Here is a 16,129-nt window from a genome sequence, read left to right on the forward strand (position 1 = left end):
TTTGTTCAGGAAACACTTCTTCACCACATCATTGGATTATTCACAGAAGTAGATAGAGTGTTTCATTACATCCTACAGTGAAAGCTGTACAGTGGGACCATTTCGGCCCATACAATATGCAAATTCCATCCATTACACTGGACACATGAATAACACAAAAGAGATGGCTCTTAGATATATTTTGTATGTGACCCAATGGCTCAAATTGTCGTAAAATAAAAAGTATAATCACTGTTTACTGTTGTTTCTTTAAAAAAAAATCTGTTGAAACGTGTTGGTTGGGCCGGAGGGTGCAGCTCAGTGTTGCAAGGCCACAGGCAACAGGAAGTCCTTTATATATATATATATATATATATATATATATATATATATATATATATATATATATATGAGTCACAATCTTAACCATGAGCGAGGAGCCCTTGGGTCTCTTTAACTTTAACTTAGCAGGATATCACTGTGGTTGCTACACAGGTTGAAACAATGAATTGGTATTGAATGTCATCTGGGGTTTTCAAATCCAATTAATCCAATTCTAACATTCTTATCTGGCGATAGGGTTGATGGTTATAGATTGAGCTCATAGACTGTTGATAAGAAGTATCAGTATCAACTCTGGTAGCGGTAGCAACCTGTCACCTTGTAGCCCCGCCCTAAAGCGTCCCCTGATTTATGGTCTGTTTGATTCTAAATGAACATAACTTACTAAACAACATCATGATGTATTGGAGAAGACTTGAAACTAGAGATTGAGACATAAACTCATGTTTACAATGTTTACTGAGGGAATACATCAAGAGAAGTAGAGTCATTTATATAGACTTCTATACAACCAGAGGAGTCGCCCCCTGGTGGTCAGGAGAGAGAATGCAGCTTTAGCACATGCAGCATATACTTCTATACAACCAAAGGAGTCGCCCCCTGGTGGTCAGGAGAGAGAATGCAGCTTTAACACATGAAGCATATACTTCTATACAACCAGAGGAGTCGCCCCCTGGTGGTCAGGAGAGAGAATGCAGCTTTAACACTTGAAGCATATACTTCTATACAACCAGAGGAGTCCCTTCAGAACTCGAGGTTGCCACCTGATTGAGCTGCAGTGTGGCACTGCATTGTGGGAAGGGCTTTTTGCATGCAACATGTATGATAATGTTAGAATGACAGGTAGAGCAGGGAAGCAGAGCCTCATAATCACACCAGGAGTGGATTAGTGTGTTGACTGCAGAGCGGGTGACTCCCGCCTCAGCCACCAAGCTTTTCTCACCAACACCCCCTGCCCAAACGCTCTTCTTCTGTCAATCGTATTTTTTTGGCCAGGTCCTTCCTTTCTCCCTCCTCCTCAGGGACTGTATTATCCATGTTTCCCAGCCAAATCCAATCATGTTAGCCTCTCCACTTCCTGGTCTGGGCTGACTAATGCCTTTTCATCTAAAGGGCAGACTTCACGAAAAAGTCACCCTGCTATCTCCTCTCTGATGACATTCTTCCTCTCCCTCTCCACCCAATCGCTAGGTGTCTCCTCCTCTTCCTCTTCCTCCCTTGGGCCTGCTATTTCTCACTGGAAAGCCTTTCCAGATCAACCTCAGCCTCATGTGTCTTGATAAGGTCGGCGACCACTCAAAGCATTATGGTTCTTCATATTTCCTCAATGCTGGAGGATCATCCATCAGCACGGACACACCAAATGCTTTTTTTTGTCCAAATATTCCTAAGGCCAGCCTTGAGGAAGTTGTTTTTATCAGCAGCTTTGATTCATTGTTTTATTTCTACAGCATGCAGACTAATTCATATTTCACATTTCCTTCGTGTGGCTGCGCATCATTTATTTCATTTGAGATGGCAAGTGAAACATTCAGAGGAGGAACATCCAGATCCAATAGTTGCTCTTTCCCTTCTATCCACGGCAGAACCCTTTGGTCCCAGTGTCTGTGTTCACGCTAAACTAAAGACCAGAGGAGAACTCTTAGCGTCTCGGGGCTGGGGGGTGGTTGTCAGTTGCCATCATGAGGGGAAACACACGAGGAGTGATTGTGTTCAGTGGCGCTCACACGTGGTCTGGTGGTGTGTTAATGGCGAGCAGCAGGGTCAGGGTGATGGTTGCAGCCATGGGATGTTATTACACAGACTTGTCTTTGAGTAGCTATGTTCGCGTCTGGCGTCCGACCTGAACAACGTGACGTTTCATCTTGTGGAGGCGTGAGGAACAGCCGAGGAACCCACCGTCTACCACAAGGTTCAGCTCTTCTCTTTGAGGGAGCTCACACAACAATCTGAGCAATCATTAAAACCTCTCCACTGGACAGTAGACGAGCATTGCTCCTTTGCTTAGTTTCTTTTAATCTACTTGGGGTACCTTCTATTTGTTTTACATAGTTCTTTCACTACCAGCACCACATGGAGGACGCCTGCTTCATCCTTGGTGTAGATGAGCTCGTCACGGATCAGCAAGGAGAGACAAGGCGCACGGGAGTAAAAGCACTTACTAAAAAAGAGTTTGTAAATGTAAGCAAGTGCTAATAAGTTAGCAGATGGCAATGCATGGATATGGATATATATATACACATACAGACAGTTGTTGGCTCTGTGGTTTCACCATGCGGGACACCATGTATTTAATTCATAGTATTACACAGTATTACATAATATAGTATCACATCATCATTACAGGTATGAGGGAACCCACAGCTGAAAGTGTATGATCATTAAATCACAACCAATGAGCTGTAATGAGCCATATTGATAAAGGAAATGTATAGCATGTTATGAGAATTAAATCACACTGAATCAGATCGAAATATTAAACTCTATCAAATTGTTGCATAGTTGATGGAACTGTTTTTATCTCATCAGCAATCAACAGGACACCATGCACAGCCCTTCCCTCTGCGGCTACAAATGAAACAGGCTGTAACGTTAACACTATGAAGTGTGTTTGATTGCTCGCTGCATGAATATCAATTAGTAATCATAACAGGGCTACGCATGTGTGTGTGTGTGTGTGTGTGGCTGTGAGTGGGTGGCACTGTGTAATTAATCCTTTTGAGAATACTTGCGATTAATAATAATAATAACTTTATTTATATAGCACCTTTAAAAACAAAGTTTACAAAGTGCTCTACAGAGAAGCAAAGAATTTACATAACTTTAAATAGCGGTAAACAAAAAGGATCATACCATAAAGGCAATGGACCCGTACTTGTATAACGCTTTTCTGATCTTCCGACCACTCAAAGCACTTTAACACTACATGACATCATTCATCCATTCACTCACTGATGAGAGAGAGTGTGTGTGTGTGTGTGTGTGTGTGTGTGTGTGTGTGTGTGTGTGTGTGTGTGTGTGTGTGTGTGCACGCCTCCTCTGGAGTGTGATGTTTTGTTGTTGTTGTTGTTGTTGTTGCATAATACGACGAGAACAAAGAACTAGAAGTCAGAGTTTGCCCAAAAAGCTAATCTTTAAGTAGCTTTGTTACTTATCTTCAAAATCTAAAAAAGATGTGTTGTACTCTAGATCAGCGGTCCCCAACCTTTTTTTGCGCCATGGACTGGTTTCGTTTATGACAATATTTTCACGGACCGGAATCCCAGTGTTTTATTACGTCATAAATATGACGTAATAAAATGATACGACCGGCATAAAAACTAATATAAAATGCATAAAAATACAACTCACCATTAGACCGAAATTAGTGGGAGCCCTGAGCCGGTCCCACCCCGGGGTGACGGGAGACAGCGACACCCGAGTGGGTTCTTTATGTCCAGGCTTCTTAGTTCTGGTCGCTGCCACTGCTTCACACAGGAAGGATGTTGGAAATGGAAGCAGGTTTCAAAGCTTTTTGGCGATCTCAGGATATTCTGCCTTGATTTGAATCCAGAACACCGGCGGGGTTGTTGTCTGAAACCTTCTTTTCAGGCCACCGTCAGTCACTAGATTGTGCGTTTCATTTTTGCTAAATCTGCCGTCTCCAGCAGATTATTGATGGACAAACACACAATATCAGGTTCATTTAAAAACAAACTCAACACACATACTTTCCATCGGTTTTCTCTCGTTTTTGGGATATATGAATAAAACAAATGAGCTTGAGCAGGACCACAGCTACATTGAACCGTCACAAAACTGAGAGAAAACAGACTGAAGGTGTTTCTGTTACGTTTGTCTGTAAATTAGCTCGTCACCTGCACGGTTCTACATTGTAACGCTGCCTTGTCATTTCTTGTAATCCAGTGATTTTTGATTGTTATAATCAAAATGTAATTGTTGCAGCCCTAGTTGGTAGAGGTTGTTGTTCTGTGGTCTGTGTCATCACTATAGAAACCAGATGAAGGGCTTAAACGGCTTATGTATCACTATAATCTCCATTAGAAAACCATCGACCATGGTTCACGCTAACACATCGTACAACATGTTCATTCATGTTTTTCTTGTATTAAAACTATGCTGCTATTTAGGCTTCACAAATCATAAATGTGGTGTTAATTTGTAAAGATTATCTTGCTGAATATATGGCCAAATGCTTATTTTCTGCAATAATCATCATGCCTACTACTCATTATGAATAATATATTCATATGAATAATTTCTGTCATATTCATGTAATGTGCTGTAACTCTGTTACGTTGTTCATTCTGGTCACATGACATCTATTCTTCTGTCCATCCGGGGAGAGGGATCCTCCTCTGTTGCTCTATGGAGGGTTCTGCAGGTGTCAATGTGTTTGCTAGCAGCAGATTGATTTCCCCTTTACTCACGTTTACAGAAACCTTTTCTTTATCATTGTGGGGACCAGAGCTCCTTCTATTGAGTGTTGTTCTAATCCTAGAACACGGCAGCAGCAGGAGTTTCAGCTGATGACTCCAGTGTCCGTGCCAAGACACTTTCTTTCTTCATTGCATAAATACTACATTTTTACAAAGCTCAACATTTTCTTTATATGGGTGATTTTGTGATTTAACATTGTAAATGCCAAGGAAAAATATATTGTTTGTGTTTCAAGGAGATATAGTGTCTTTATATGATTCCATATGCTTCTGTCTCCTGCTTCAAAAATAACCTTTCAACATAGGCTAAGGACTCATTTTAGCATAGCATGATAGCTTAAAATAAGTACTAGGTATAGATGAAGTAAGCATTGGTCAAGGGATGAAAGCAACTGGATACATATTTGCAACTGGATACATATATATATATATATATATATATATATATATATATATATATATATATATATATATATATATATATATAGTAAATCAAATTACATATAAATACATGCTTAAATGACTATGTCATGACTAAAAACTGATAGCTAAGTCAAAGTGTTGATCCTGCCATGGATGTACTTTAGTAAGCATATACCTTAAAAGGCAGATTGTTTTTTATGTTGTTTTTAATTGACTTTGCGCTGGAAGTGTAAAAGGAAAAAATAATGTTTTGAGGGAAAAACAAATCACAGACCTTTTACTAAAACATTGAAGAGTACCTGCTTGGATTTGTTTCATGCATGAATGGACAACATGCCTAGTATCAGCAGCTGCAGTCCAACATTGATTGAATCCATATGGATGTATCTACAAGAATTAAAAAAATATGAAAAGAGACAGCTGCTGGTCCTTCTGACCTAGGCAGAACAACACAATAGCAGTCAGTACCATCTGTTCATGCTTTGCTTCAGGTCTGTGTTACAACATCAAGAGCCCCAAACATCCTTTAACAAGCAGCAGTCTGCTCTGCTGTAGTGAAGCTGTTTTTCATGTAGCGGCGAGGCGCCCCAAATGAGCCGTGTAATGTCCCTTCCTGTAAGGGATGGCTTCGCTATTCTGACAAGCCTTATGGAAGATGCATGAGCGCTGGTTTGTTTGAGCTGCTGGTGCTTCTTCATACTTTTATCTATGTCATTATTCTCACTATGCTCTTATGTTACAAACTAAACACTGTCTAAACACCACCGCATATTGTCTTTGGATTAGTGTGCGCTGCTTTCGTAATGCTCCATAAAGCCACCCAACATGTGAGGTCTGGCTCTTGCAAATTGACCAAATCCAGTCATACTGTGTTGCTGTTGTGTGTTTGGGAGGCTGATACTGGGATTCTGTTTTAATGCGATACCTTCCATCAAGCTGGCAGGTGGGCTTTGGTGACCCTGGGACCAAGCAGACCACTGTCCTGTCATTCACGCACACGCTCTTTTGATTATGGCGTCTGTAGATCAGAGACCAGAGGCACTCAGCCAGAGTACACTCATACAGCTAAACCTGGGAGCAGTTCACCCTGAAACAGACAGCAAAGGTGGGGAAGATTGGAGCAGACAGATAGTGAGCTCACAGTGAAATATGATGGCATGAAACACTGTTTCCCACAAGGGAGACAATGTCTACAGTAACGTGGGTACATCTGAAACAGGGTTCTTTTTTTCACTCCTGCATTTGGGTATTCATTTTTAGGTTTCTCATCCTCTGTGACACAATGAGAAAAAAAGGTGTTGAAAAAGATTATAATGTCTTCTATATTATGAGTGCAATACACAACTTTGTGCATAATTTGTTCGAGAGTGGCGTCGAATGGAAAGCCCATTTTGCAAGCAAATGGAATTATACCATAAACGCGACCTTTTGAACAAGGCCAACTTTAATTAACCACATTTCCCTGTTTCATCATAATCGGATAAGTAGTGTCTCGTGTGGCATCGTGCATGATGGATTTAAAAAGGAAAAACAAACACAGGGAAACAAAAAAAAGTGAAAGTGAATGCATGAAAGGCGCAGCTGAGAAGTCACCCTGAAAGCATGAGAGTGTCAGTAAGAATAGTCAAGAATAACAGGAGACAGAGAGAGATGATAAACCAGTTAGCTTGTAGGTCTGCAGTGAATCAGTATCACATTGCTTTCCCTTGGGCCCATCAGGCTTGGCAATTCTAATGTTGTGAAAGCTGCCAGGAAGAGCTGAGTAGTGCACACAGAGAAGCACCAGAGGCTGGCAGACACGATTTAGGGCTATTAGCTTCATTAGGTTGGTTAAAGTCTGAATGGCAGAATATGGAGTCATGAGGTGGAACAATAGCCCAGTATAGTATAGCATGGTGGCATTAAAGGCAGAATAGCAACACACACAGCATATCTGTGCAAATAGCAGACATGATATGTAGCAACGCTGACGTTACTACTTTACCTGCATCTCCCTGTCGTGGTTTGGTAATCTGCATATTCCGACACAATTTGGGTTCTGGTTGTCGCTTTGGAGCCTTTGTTACATTGGGTTGTCTCCCACATCACTTTTTCGTTTAAAAAACGGCAAACTGCATCTGAGGGAATGTTAGCTAGCTTACAATGTATGCGTTTTGATGTGAATTGTTGCTTTGTAAATTATCAAAATATCAAATAATTATTTGAACTAATTGTTTGTCAGTACCTTCTGGCCCACCGGCTGGGCCATACTGATGCTATAGGGTGGTTCCTTTCCCTATGGTGTTTGAATCACCTAACACTGTGTAGGTCACATCTTTCTTTCGGGTTTAAGTTCTCATAACTGTACCCCGCCTCAGTTAGCATTTGCTATTCTGGCCACATTAACTCTATTGCAGTGGCGGGCCGTGGATTTTCTACCTCTGCTTCAGTGTGAGTCATAGTCTCTATCAGCTGATCAACAGCAGGACCACTGGTTTTGGGGGTAGACTTACAGCGCCGCTGACACACTGATGAAGTTCAGGTGTGGGTGTCCGAGGGCTGAAAGGGAGTGTGGCAGACCTGAAACACATAAAGAAACCAGAGTGAAGTCAGTGGGCAAAACACATGCAAAAGGGACTCCACTGTATGTAAATAAACCAATGTTCTGAACAGTAAGTCTGTGGTACCAGAACATATAAGAGAAAGGATTCAATCATTTGCTGGCTGTTTATCTTTGAGGACGGCCTGTTATTATGGATTTACAGCTGAATAACATTTCTTCATTTCAGTGTGTCAGGAGAATATTGTCTCCGTATGAGGGCATCCGGTGGTTAATGGTAACCTTTTCACAGTCCCTTTATCATGGACATGTGTTCAACATATGAATACAGATTGACTGCCTGCTGCCGCTCTCATTTATCTTGCCTTTCCATCTAAAAGCCACTGGTGGGATGCACATCTCCCACTGGTTTCCATTATCCCCTGTAAATGCCAATGCCAATCTTCTGTTTGGCACCATGGGAAAAGCGGGAGGGAGACCAGGTGGGAGGTCCAGGGGTAGCAGGTTAGGGTGTGTCCGAAAGGAGCAATCTCATTATTGGGGCGCGAAATCATTTTACGCAGATCTCAATTTTCTTGTGCTGGCAAGCTACAGAGGAGATGCACCTGTTGAGAAGCTTTATTCCGCTCCCCTCTGGAATGACAGCTATTACGTGGACTTATCTCTGAATACTGGCTATCAAAGGCGTTTTGGTCTCAGGATTGGTGAAATGTGATTGGATGAGCGCTGTTAACCAGCGGCCTTGCAACGCCATGCAGCAGAGGAACACAGGAGCTGTGCAATGAGAAAATAAGATAATAGGGAAACATAATTAGAATACATGTAGTGCATTTGTCAAAAACAATAACGATAAACTATAAAATAGCTATAACTTTTTATTATAAAACATGTAAATTTCGGCCTGTGACGGCCCGCCACTGTGTATTTATTTTGAAAGCAATTTAGGTTTTCAGGTTTTATGGAACAGCCTTGTTTTTTTATTCACATAATTCACAATCCAAAAGTGCTGGTGAAATATGAAATATGTTATTTCATGTCTTACTAATTTAATACGACTGTTTTCATTTCTAACAATTGACTTTAATGTGTGTTTAAGTTCATTAATATGTTGTTATTCCAATGTGTGAGAACATTGATTACCTGCACACACACTGACTGAAGGGAAGACAATATTGTGTTGAGCCTGTAGAAGAGAGCGCTGTCTCTTTAAGAGAGGAGCTAGGAAGATGTGCAGTATGCGGGCTGAAGATGAAAACGTGTGCTTGTGTTTAACCTGGACTTGTTTTAATAAAAGTTGCAAACCGAAGAAGGACGTGTTTGTGGACAGTTTGTTTTAAGGGTGCAACGCTGACATGAGGCCAGATTCATGCTAATGCATGGTCATTCTTAACAAAACGCCATGAGTAAGGCCTCACCTGAAGCCCCGATGGTCCAGCTGCTGCTTCCTCATCCTGCACTGCAGCTTCATTGGATTTCTGAGTTTCCTGAATGCATTTCAAAATAATGCAGGTTTGCACTGTGTGGGTAGTTAGCCTACTGCTAGTTAACTAACAACGACCTGGGCTTCTTGATAGCACCTCTGGATGAAAGAACTTCAGATATCTCTTTTCATTTTGGGTGGCATTTTCCTATCTACAAAACACAAAAGGGGAACAATATCAATGCTGAGCCCCAACCAACTGCTGATGGGAGCCAACTGCTTCTCTCTCCCAATGCATCAGTCATTTGACCATCACGGCAACTGGTGAAGCATAAAGAGCGGGGAGGAGGAAACGTACACATGGACATGACTTTTGAAACAACGGCAACTTATTTCAATGTAGTTTTTTTTACGTACCAATTGTGGTAATTATTGTAACAGTTATTTTAATCCAAACAACGATCTATTTCCAAGGCTAACCAAGTGCTTTTGTGGCCCTAAAAAATAGTAGTAGTAAAACTAGTTGTGTAGCATAATTAAACCGAAAACACAAGTAAACTGTTTGAAGTTTATTAAGAGCGTACATGTAGCAAGCAGGAACTGTTCGTTTCCTGTGAACACGGGAGTTTATTTTGAAAAGACACCATGCATGTAATGATGGAAACTGACCAGCCAACTCCTGTCTAAATTCAGAAGAGGTCCTATTTTGCTGCTACATGTTCCTCACTGCGAGGTGCCTCGCTGGAATGGGAAGCTTGAGAGACGTAGCATCAGTAAGTGAGTGGGATGGGATTTAGCAAATGCTCTAATATGGTTTTTAAATCGGAGGAACCGACAAAACTTGGCTGCTGGGAGTGAGACAGAGGCCAATCCGTAATGTAAACTGTACCACTGTTCTCAGCTCAAGCCACCAGTACTGTAGTGGTGCTGATGTGGGAGCAGAGCTCACAGTAGAGCCCTGGGGCTGAGGATCACAGGACTGTGGGAACCAGCAGGAGCGGACCTCTTTTGTCGATTTTCCTTTTTCTCACTGGTCCAATCAGCCGTTCATCCACCTTCTGCCTCTTGCTATTGATGTTAATATTTAAGACTTTTGCTTGTATTCACTTCGTTTACATGTGTTGATCATTGCTTTCCCTTTTCCCTAAAAACACTTCTTGTCATTTATAGTTTGAGGCCATGTTCATGTCTCATATCACCCGTTCAAATATAAATGTGGACATGACGGTTTTGGACAATTAGAAAAATGAGTTAGTTATCACTGTTTTTATAGTTATAGTTATGCATTCACTTTGACCGTATTGACAACAGATCTATTGTAGTGAAGAATGAGAAAGTCTCCTGGGAGATAACGCTCATTATTCCAAGACGATAACCCCCACTAGCTATTATGTAAATAGCTCAAATGAGCTTTTTCATTATGAGAAATGTTTTTAGCAAGTGAAGACACATACATAAGGTGTATGAATTGGCTGAAACTACTGAATGAAAGTTAAATATTAGATTTAATTTGTAACTGACAGAAATGATGGCTTTGCATTCATATTTGCCTGTTTGGTTTCCAGCAGACTGATATGAAGGTTTTTCCCCACTCGACTGTTTACAATTACAACCGGATCAATATGCAATGCCGGGCAGAAATGTGATGAATTTTCTCAAGAAGTTCAAGTGATAGATTCTAGTACCGGTACTAGTACTTCTTTGTCCTTTTAGGTTGGACTGAGGGCAGACTGGATGCTCCAGGGACTCGTTCTTGCCTTTTGAGGTACGAGTGCTAGACAGGATGGGCTGAGGCTAGCTGGTTAGCATGCTCACTTCAGTAAATATATCTCTGCAACACGATAGACGCCTTTGACATAACATCTTCACCTTCTAGTGATAACGTTAGTTCATTTTTTGTATGTCATTTTGTATTCTACGCGTGTTAAATACAGAATATATATGACCTTTGGTGGTGTGGAGGCTTTAAAGCTATTCAAAGGTGCTTTTGGACAAAGCTGGGCTGAAAAAACAACAGTAAATGTAACTAATCACTCTTGCTATTGAGCAGTTATTAAAGTAATTCTCTTTAAGTTCTCCTTTATTTGCAGTGATCGCATGATTTTAAAATGGTAAACGTGGCCAGTGAAATGATGGCATACTGATGGGTGTTTGTAGTATGAGGGTGGAGGTGGGGTGTGACTCAATGTGTGACATCCCTCCTGGAGTTGTGGCCTTGTTGGCGCAGTGCCCTTCATGCCTCCTGGCTCCTCTCAGTGGGTGATAGGCGATGTAGGCCAGCAGGACTACAACCATCCTCATTTAGTTTTTTACGCTCACCATCGGTCTGGAGATGACCGTGTCATTCAGTGGCATGTTCATAAATTACGGCCAACACCTGCGTGGAGCTTAGACAGTGCTGGGAGGTAATACCTTATGGCTACAGACACGCTGGGCCTCTTTAGAGCTGGAGCTGATGAATGCTGCAGCCATGCCGGCTGCTTAGCCTTCAGCATGGAGCCTTTTCCCTATATTGTTGATTACAAAATGAATACCGTTGTTTTTCATCTCTGACCTCTCCATCTCATTACTGACAGAATATTAAATGTTGCATCAAATGAGCGGTGTGCCTCAGAAGTCCTTTTCTTTCTGTGGTGCATTTCCTGGTTTCCAGCCGATGGAGCTCATGGCAGCTGGTCAGAGATGCCAGATCTGTCACTGCAGCTGTCTCTGGTGTCTGGGGCAGTTTTTGCTCCCACTATTGATCTGTATTGATTCTAACCCTGTGCCTGCAGCTGTAAGCTAATTTAGCCTGCTGGTTCTTCCGTTGACATTTTCATTGCTGTATCGCAGCTTTATTGAGTGAAACCATAAAGCACTGTTTAATGTAGCCTCTGACTTTATACTCTCAGCACAATGCATTATAGACAGCTGATTTGTTTTTTCCATGGCTACTCTGCCTGGGAGTTTTATACAGACATTCTGGCAAATCACACTATTTGAACACAAATTGCGATCGCGGTTTTGGAGTCCTCTTTCAAGTCCCCTTAGCAGCGGTCTGCAGGTTTGGTCGATCCATCACTTTGAATGGATTCATTCAGTAGATTGACATGAAGGTTTGCAACGACATTCAAGATCAGGATGGATGAGATCTGCTGACTTTGCCGATCCCCTGACTTTTTCTCCTGCGCCACCATTAGACATTCTTGGTTTCGATTGAAATGCCTTGACAACTATTGGAGAGATTGATATGGAATTTGGTGCAGATATTAAAGGTCCCCAAATAATGTATTATAATGACTTTGGTCCCCCCCACACACACACACAGTATTATAGCGCTACCAGACCAGCAGGTCAAAGGTTTTGCTTCTCTAGTTAAAGATCTCTACATCATGGCATGCCACAAAGATTTGTAGAGATTCATAACTATAATGATCTTTTTTTTGAAAAATCCAAACATTATAACATCTATATGTTGGGTGGATTTACACAGATAAAGCTTGTAGGCTGCACTTTTTAATTTACTAAAATGTATACACAAAAAATATATGAATACAATTTCTCATGAAAATAAAAGAAGAAAGAAAGAAATGACATTGTCAGTCTTTGCACTTTTTTTAACACAGTTAAAACAAATCAAATCCATCATGAGTCTTAATCAGACAAGTATTATTGTGTGGTCTTAGTATAGCAAACTCTGCAATCTTATAGGCACACAATAGTTATTTTGTGATCAAGGGGAAACCTCATTAGTGTCTGATTGATGCTTTGCTGACTCTGGGCCTACACAGGTTCCCAGCAATGTAACACCAGACATGGCTAATGATAGCAAAGGCCATTCGTCATATCAGTTCATTTTTATGTAGTATTGATTGAGTCTTCAGCTACTCTGGCTCTGCATCTGCTGCGTTCCTAACAGGGCTTTTGTGTCGAAAGTCAATGTTTACTTAGAACGATAATTGCATTCTCATAAATCCAGTGGAAGTGCAATCACAGTATTGCACTACGAAGCACTTAGGCGAAGTGGGAAGGCAGGAGTGTTGTCTTTAATAGCACTTTAGAACTACAAATAATACCCCTTTTCTCTTTTCTGTGGAATACTAAATATTGCTTTTGATTGGGCTTTTTTGCCTGCTAAAAATAATTCGGAGTGATTGATTACAACCTACTGTTCTAGGCTGTTGCTTATGGACTTACATAAATGATCACTAGGAGATCCAGGGTTATGGGGGCATCGCTGCCACAAAGTCCGGCAGGACAAGGAACACCAGATGATCGTATCCGTCCTAAAGTTCATCCTGCTTATCTGAACCTCACTATTTGAATGTAAGCCTGAAAGTGTTGGTTTACCTTTGTGTTCTCTCTTGCATATGTTTGGCTCATGTGGGGGTTTGACTGCTCTTTTACAAGCAAGGTTGTGATGAACTTTGACCTTTCTTTGACTTCTCTTTTGTCTTACTCTTTACAGGTCCGTGGGGCCGTTGCATGGGCAGTGAGTGTGGCCCCGGCGGCAGCCAGAGCAGGGCGGTGTGGTGCGCCCACTCTGAAGGCTGGACCACCCTGCACACCAACTGCGACCAGACAGAGCGGCCCGACAACCAGCAGAGCTGCTTCCGAGTGTGCGACTGGCACAAGGACCTGTACGACTGGCAGCTCGGTGCCTGGAACCAGTGTGTCTCGGTGTCGATGCGCAGCGCCGGGGCGCAGCGCCCTGCTGTGTGTACCCGGGGAGAGGAGGGCATCCAGACCCGTGAGGTGGGCTGTGTTCAGAAAGCAGATGGCGAGCCAGCAGAAGACGCAATCTGCGAATACTTTGAGCCCAAACCACGCCTAGAGCAGGCCTGTCTCATCCCCTGTCCCCGGGACTGTGTGGTATCCGAGTTCAGCCTGTGGACTCACTGCTCTAAAACCTGTGGGATGGGCTTAAAGAACCGGATCCGCTTCGTTCTGGCTCCGCCACTGTTTGGTGGGGCATCCTGCCCAAACTTGACTGAATTTCAGACATGCCAGCCGGGGCTCTGTGAAGGAAAGGAGAGCCTTTACAGCCTCAGGGTGGGACCATGGGGGCCCTGCTCGGTCCCAATGCCAAGGCAAGCCAGACAAGCTGACAAACCACCCAGAGCTAGTGACGCACCACCCAAGGAAACTGATACACCTTCCAAAGAAGGTGATAAACAGTCCAGAGAAAGCAAAAAAATGTCCAAAGGGGGTGACAAACAGTCCAGAGAGGGTATCAAACTGTCCAGTGAGGGCGACGGACAAAGCAGAGAGGGTGACAAGCAGCACAAAGAGGGAGACAAAAGGTCCAAAGAGGGTGATAAACTGTCCAGAGATGGACACAAACCATCCAGACCCAACAGGAAACTGGGCAGAGCAAACAGGAAACCAGATCGGCCATCCCGACAGGCGGACAGGCCCAAACGACAGAAAAAGGGTAAAAACAAAGAGAAGAAAGAGAAAATGAGAGAGAAAGTCCGGGAGAGGTTAAGGGAGAGGGGTAAGGTGAAGGACCCTGAGACCAGAGAACTCATCAAGAAGAAGAGGAACAAAAACCGTCAGAACCGGCCAGGTGGAAAGTTCTGGGACCTGCAGGTCGGCTACCAGACCAGAGAGGTGGCCTGTGTGCATAAGAGTGGAAACGTTGAAGCTCTCAGGTGAGAAGGATTCAAATGTCTTTCCTTGTATGTCGTCTCTCATCTACAATGATGCGTTTCCATCCAATGTCTTTGCGTGACGGTACATTTGGTCTTGTTGTTATTTTCCCTGGAGGCAACATTATAACTTGATTTTAGTAATAATACTAGAATAATGGTTCTATCTGTGACGAGGCTATATCCATGTATTCTCAGATTAGGATTAGGCTTAGGTAAAGGTACATTTAAGGGCTGCTGCACTGAAAGCAGTCAGTGGATGTCCTGTGATCCAAAGGTTTGGGATTAGATGCCAGGTCAACATGATTTGGTATTTTGGGATTTCGTGTCGTCCTCATGCCAACATTTGCAAACGTAATCAGAACATTTTGTTGATCATCAAACGGCCTTTGAGTTTGGCTCGACAACATGCTGTGTGACTTGACTAGTTCACAGAATACTGACTGTGCTGTACAGTATCGGTACATATTCTACTGCGTATGGTATCTCACCATTTACAACCGGTACCATGGATACCTTTCAGTGTACGCATGTATTACAACTCCTTTAAACCTGCACACAGGTATTCTGTTCTTATTGGACCAGAAGTACTGAGTCCTTTAGGTAGTTTGTCAAAAAGTGATGGTCGGGGAAGTGGACTTTTTTTTTAAAATCACATTCCCTAACCTCCCGTGTTTTATTCGCCTCACCTAGATCATAGTTCACCTCTGTTCATTAGCCACAACTAGAGTATTTCCTTAAACACGCCTGGGTGCCAAGGTGGTGTCAGAGTTTAATTCAATTCAGTATATTTTGTATAGCCCAAAATCACAAATTCCAAATTAGCCTCAGAGGGCTTTACGATCTGTATGATGTCCCAGGACCTCACATCGGATCAGGAAAACCTTCCCCCAAAAAAAAAATTACGGGGAAAAAAAGGAAAGAAACCTCCAGGAGAGCAAGAGAGGAGGATCCTCTACAGGATGGACAGAAGCAATAGATGCCATGTGTTTCAGGTGCTATCCATATATTGGCAAAATCTGTTTGTTTCCAGCCTTTGCTGCATGTTATGTTTAAATCTCATCTTTCTATTTGATTTGAATTAAAACCTGACCCATACCATAGTTGCCATGCACAGATGGGAAACAAATTGTTATTTTAGAATTGTTAGAAAATGTCATTAAACTTAAACCAAAATGTAGAAGAATAAATATACAATATAATATAATTAATGCTTTAAAGCATGCATTTATTATAAAGTGTTGCCCCTTTTATAGTAATTGTACGCTATGAAGTTAGTTAATTGTGCATTGATTAATACTTTATTTACAAATAGTGAACCCATCATTTATAAAGTGTGGAACAATGCTTTATAAAT

At 42.1% G+C, this 16,129-nt stretch overlaps 1 protein-coding gene across 1 annotated transcript in view; it reads left to right on the plus strand.

Annotated features, from left to right (window-relative positions):
• thsd7aa (thrombospondin, type I, domain containing 7Aa) overlaps positions 1-16,129 on the plus strand; it is a gene marked incomplete at both ends in the record, with an annotated part of 136,827 nt that overhangs the window by 49,845 nt on the left and 70,853 nt on the right. Inside the window, one exon of the mRNA XM_079232232.1 lies at positions 13,590-14,775. Within this exon, the coding sequence (XP_079088358.1) occupies positions 13,590-14,775 (1,186 nt within the window). The remainder of the gene's footprint in view (positions 1-13,589; positions 14,776-16,129) is intronic.

This window comes from Taurulus bubalis (genome assembly GCF_910589615.1).
Source record: "Taurulus bubalis genome assembly, chromosome: 16".
In the NCBI taxonomy this organism is placed as follows: domain Eukaryota; kingdom Metazoa; phylum Chordata; class Actinopteri; order Perciformes; family Cottidae; genus Taurulus; species Taurulus bubalis.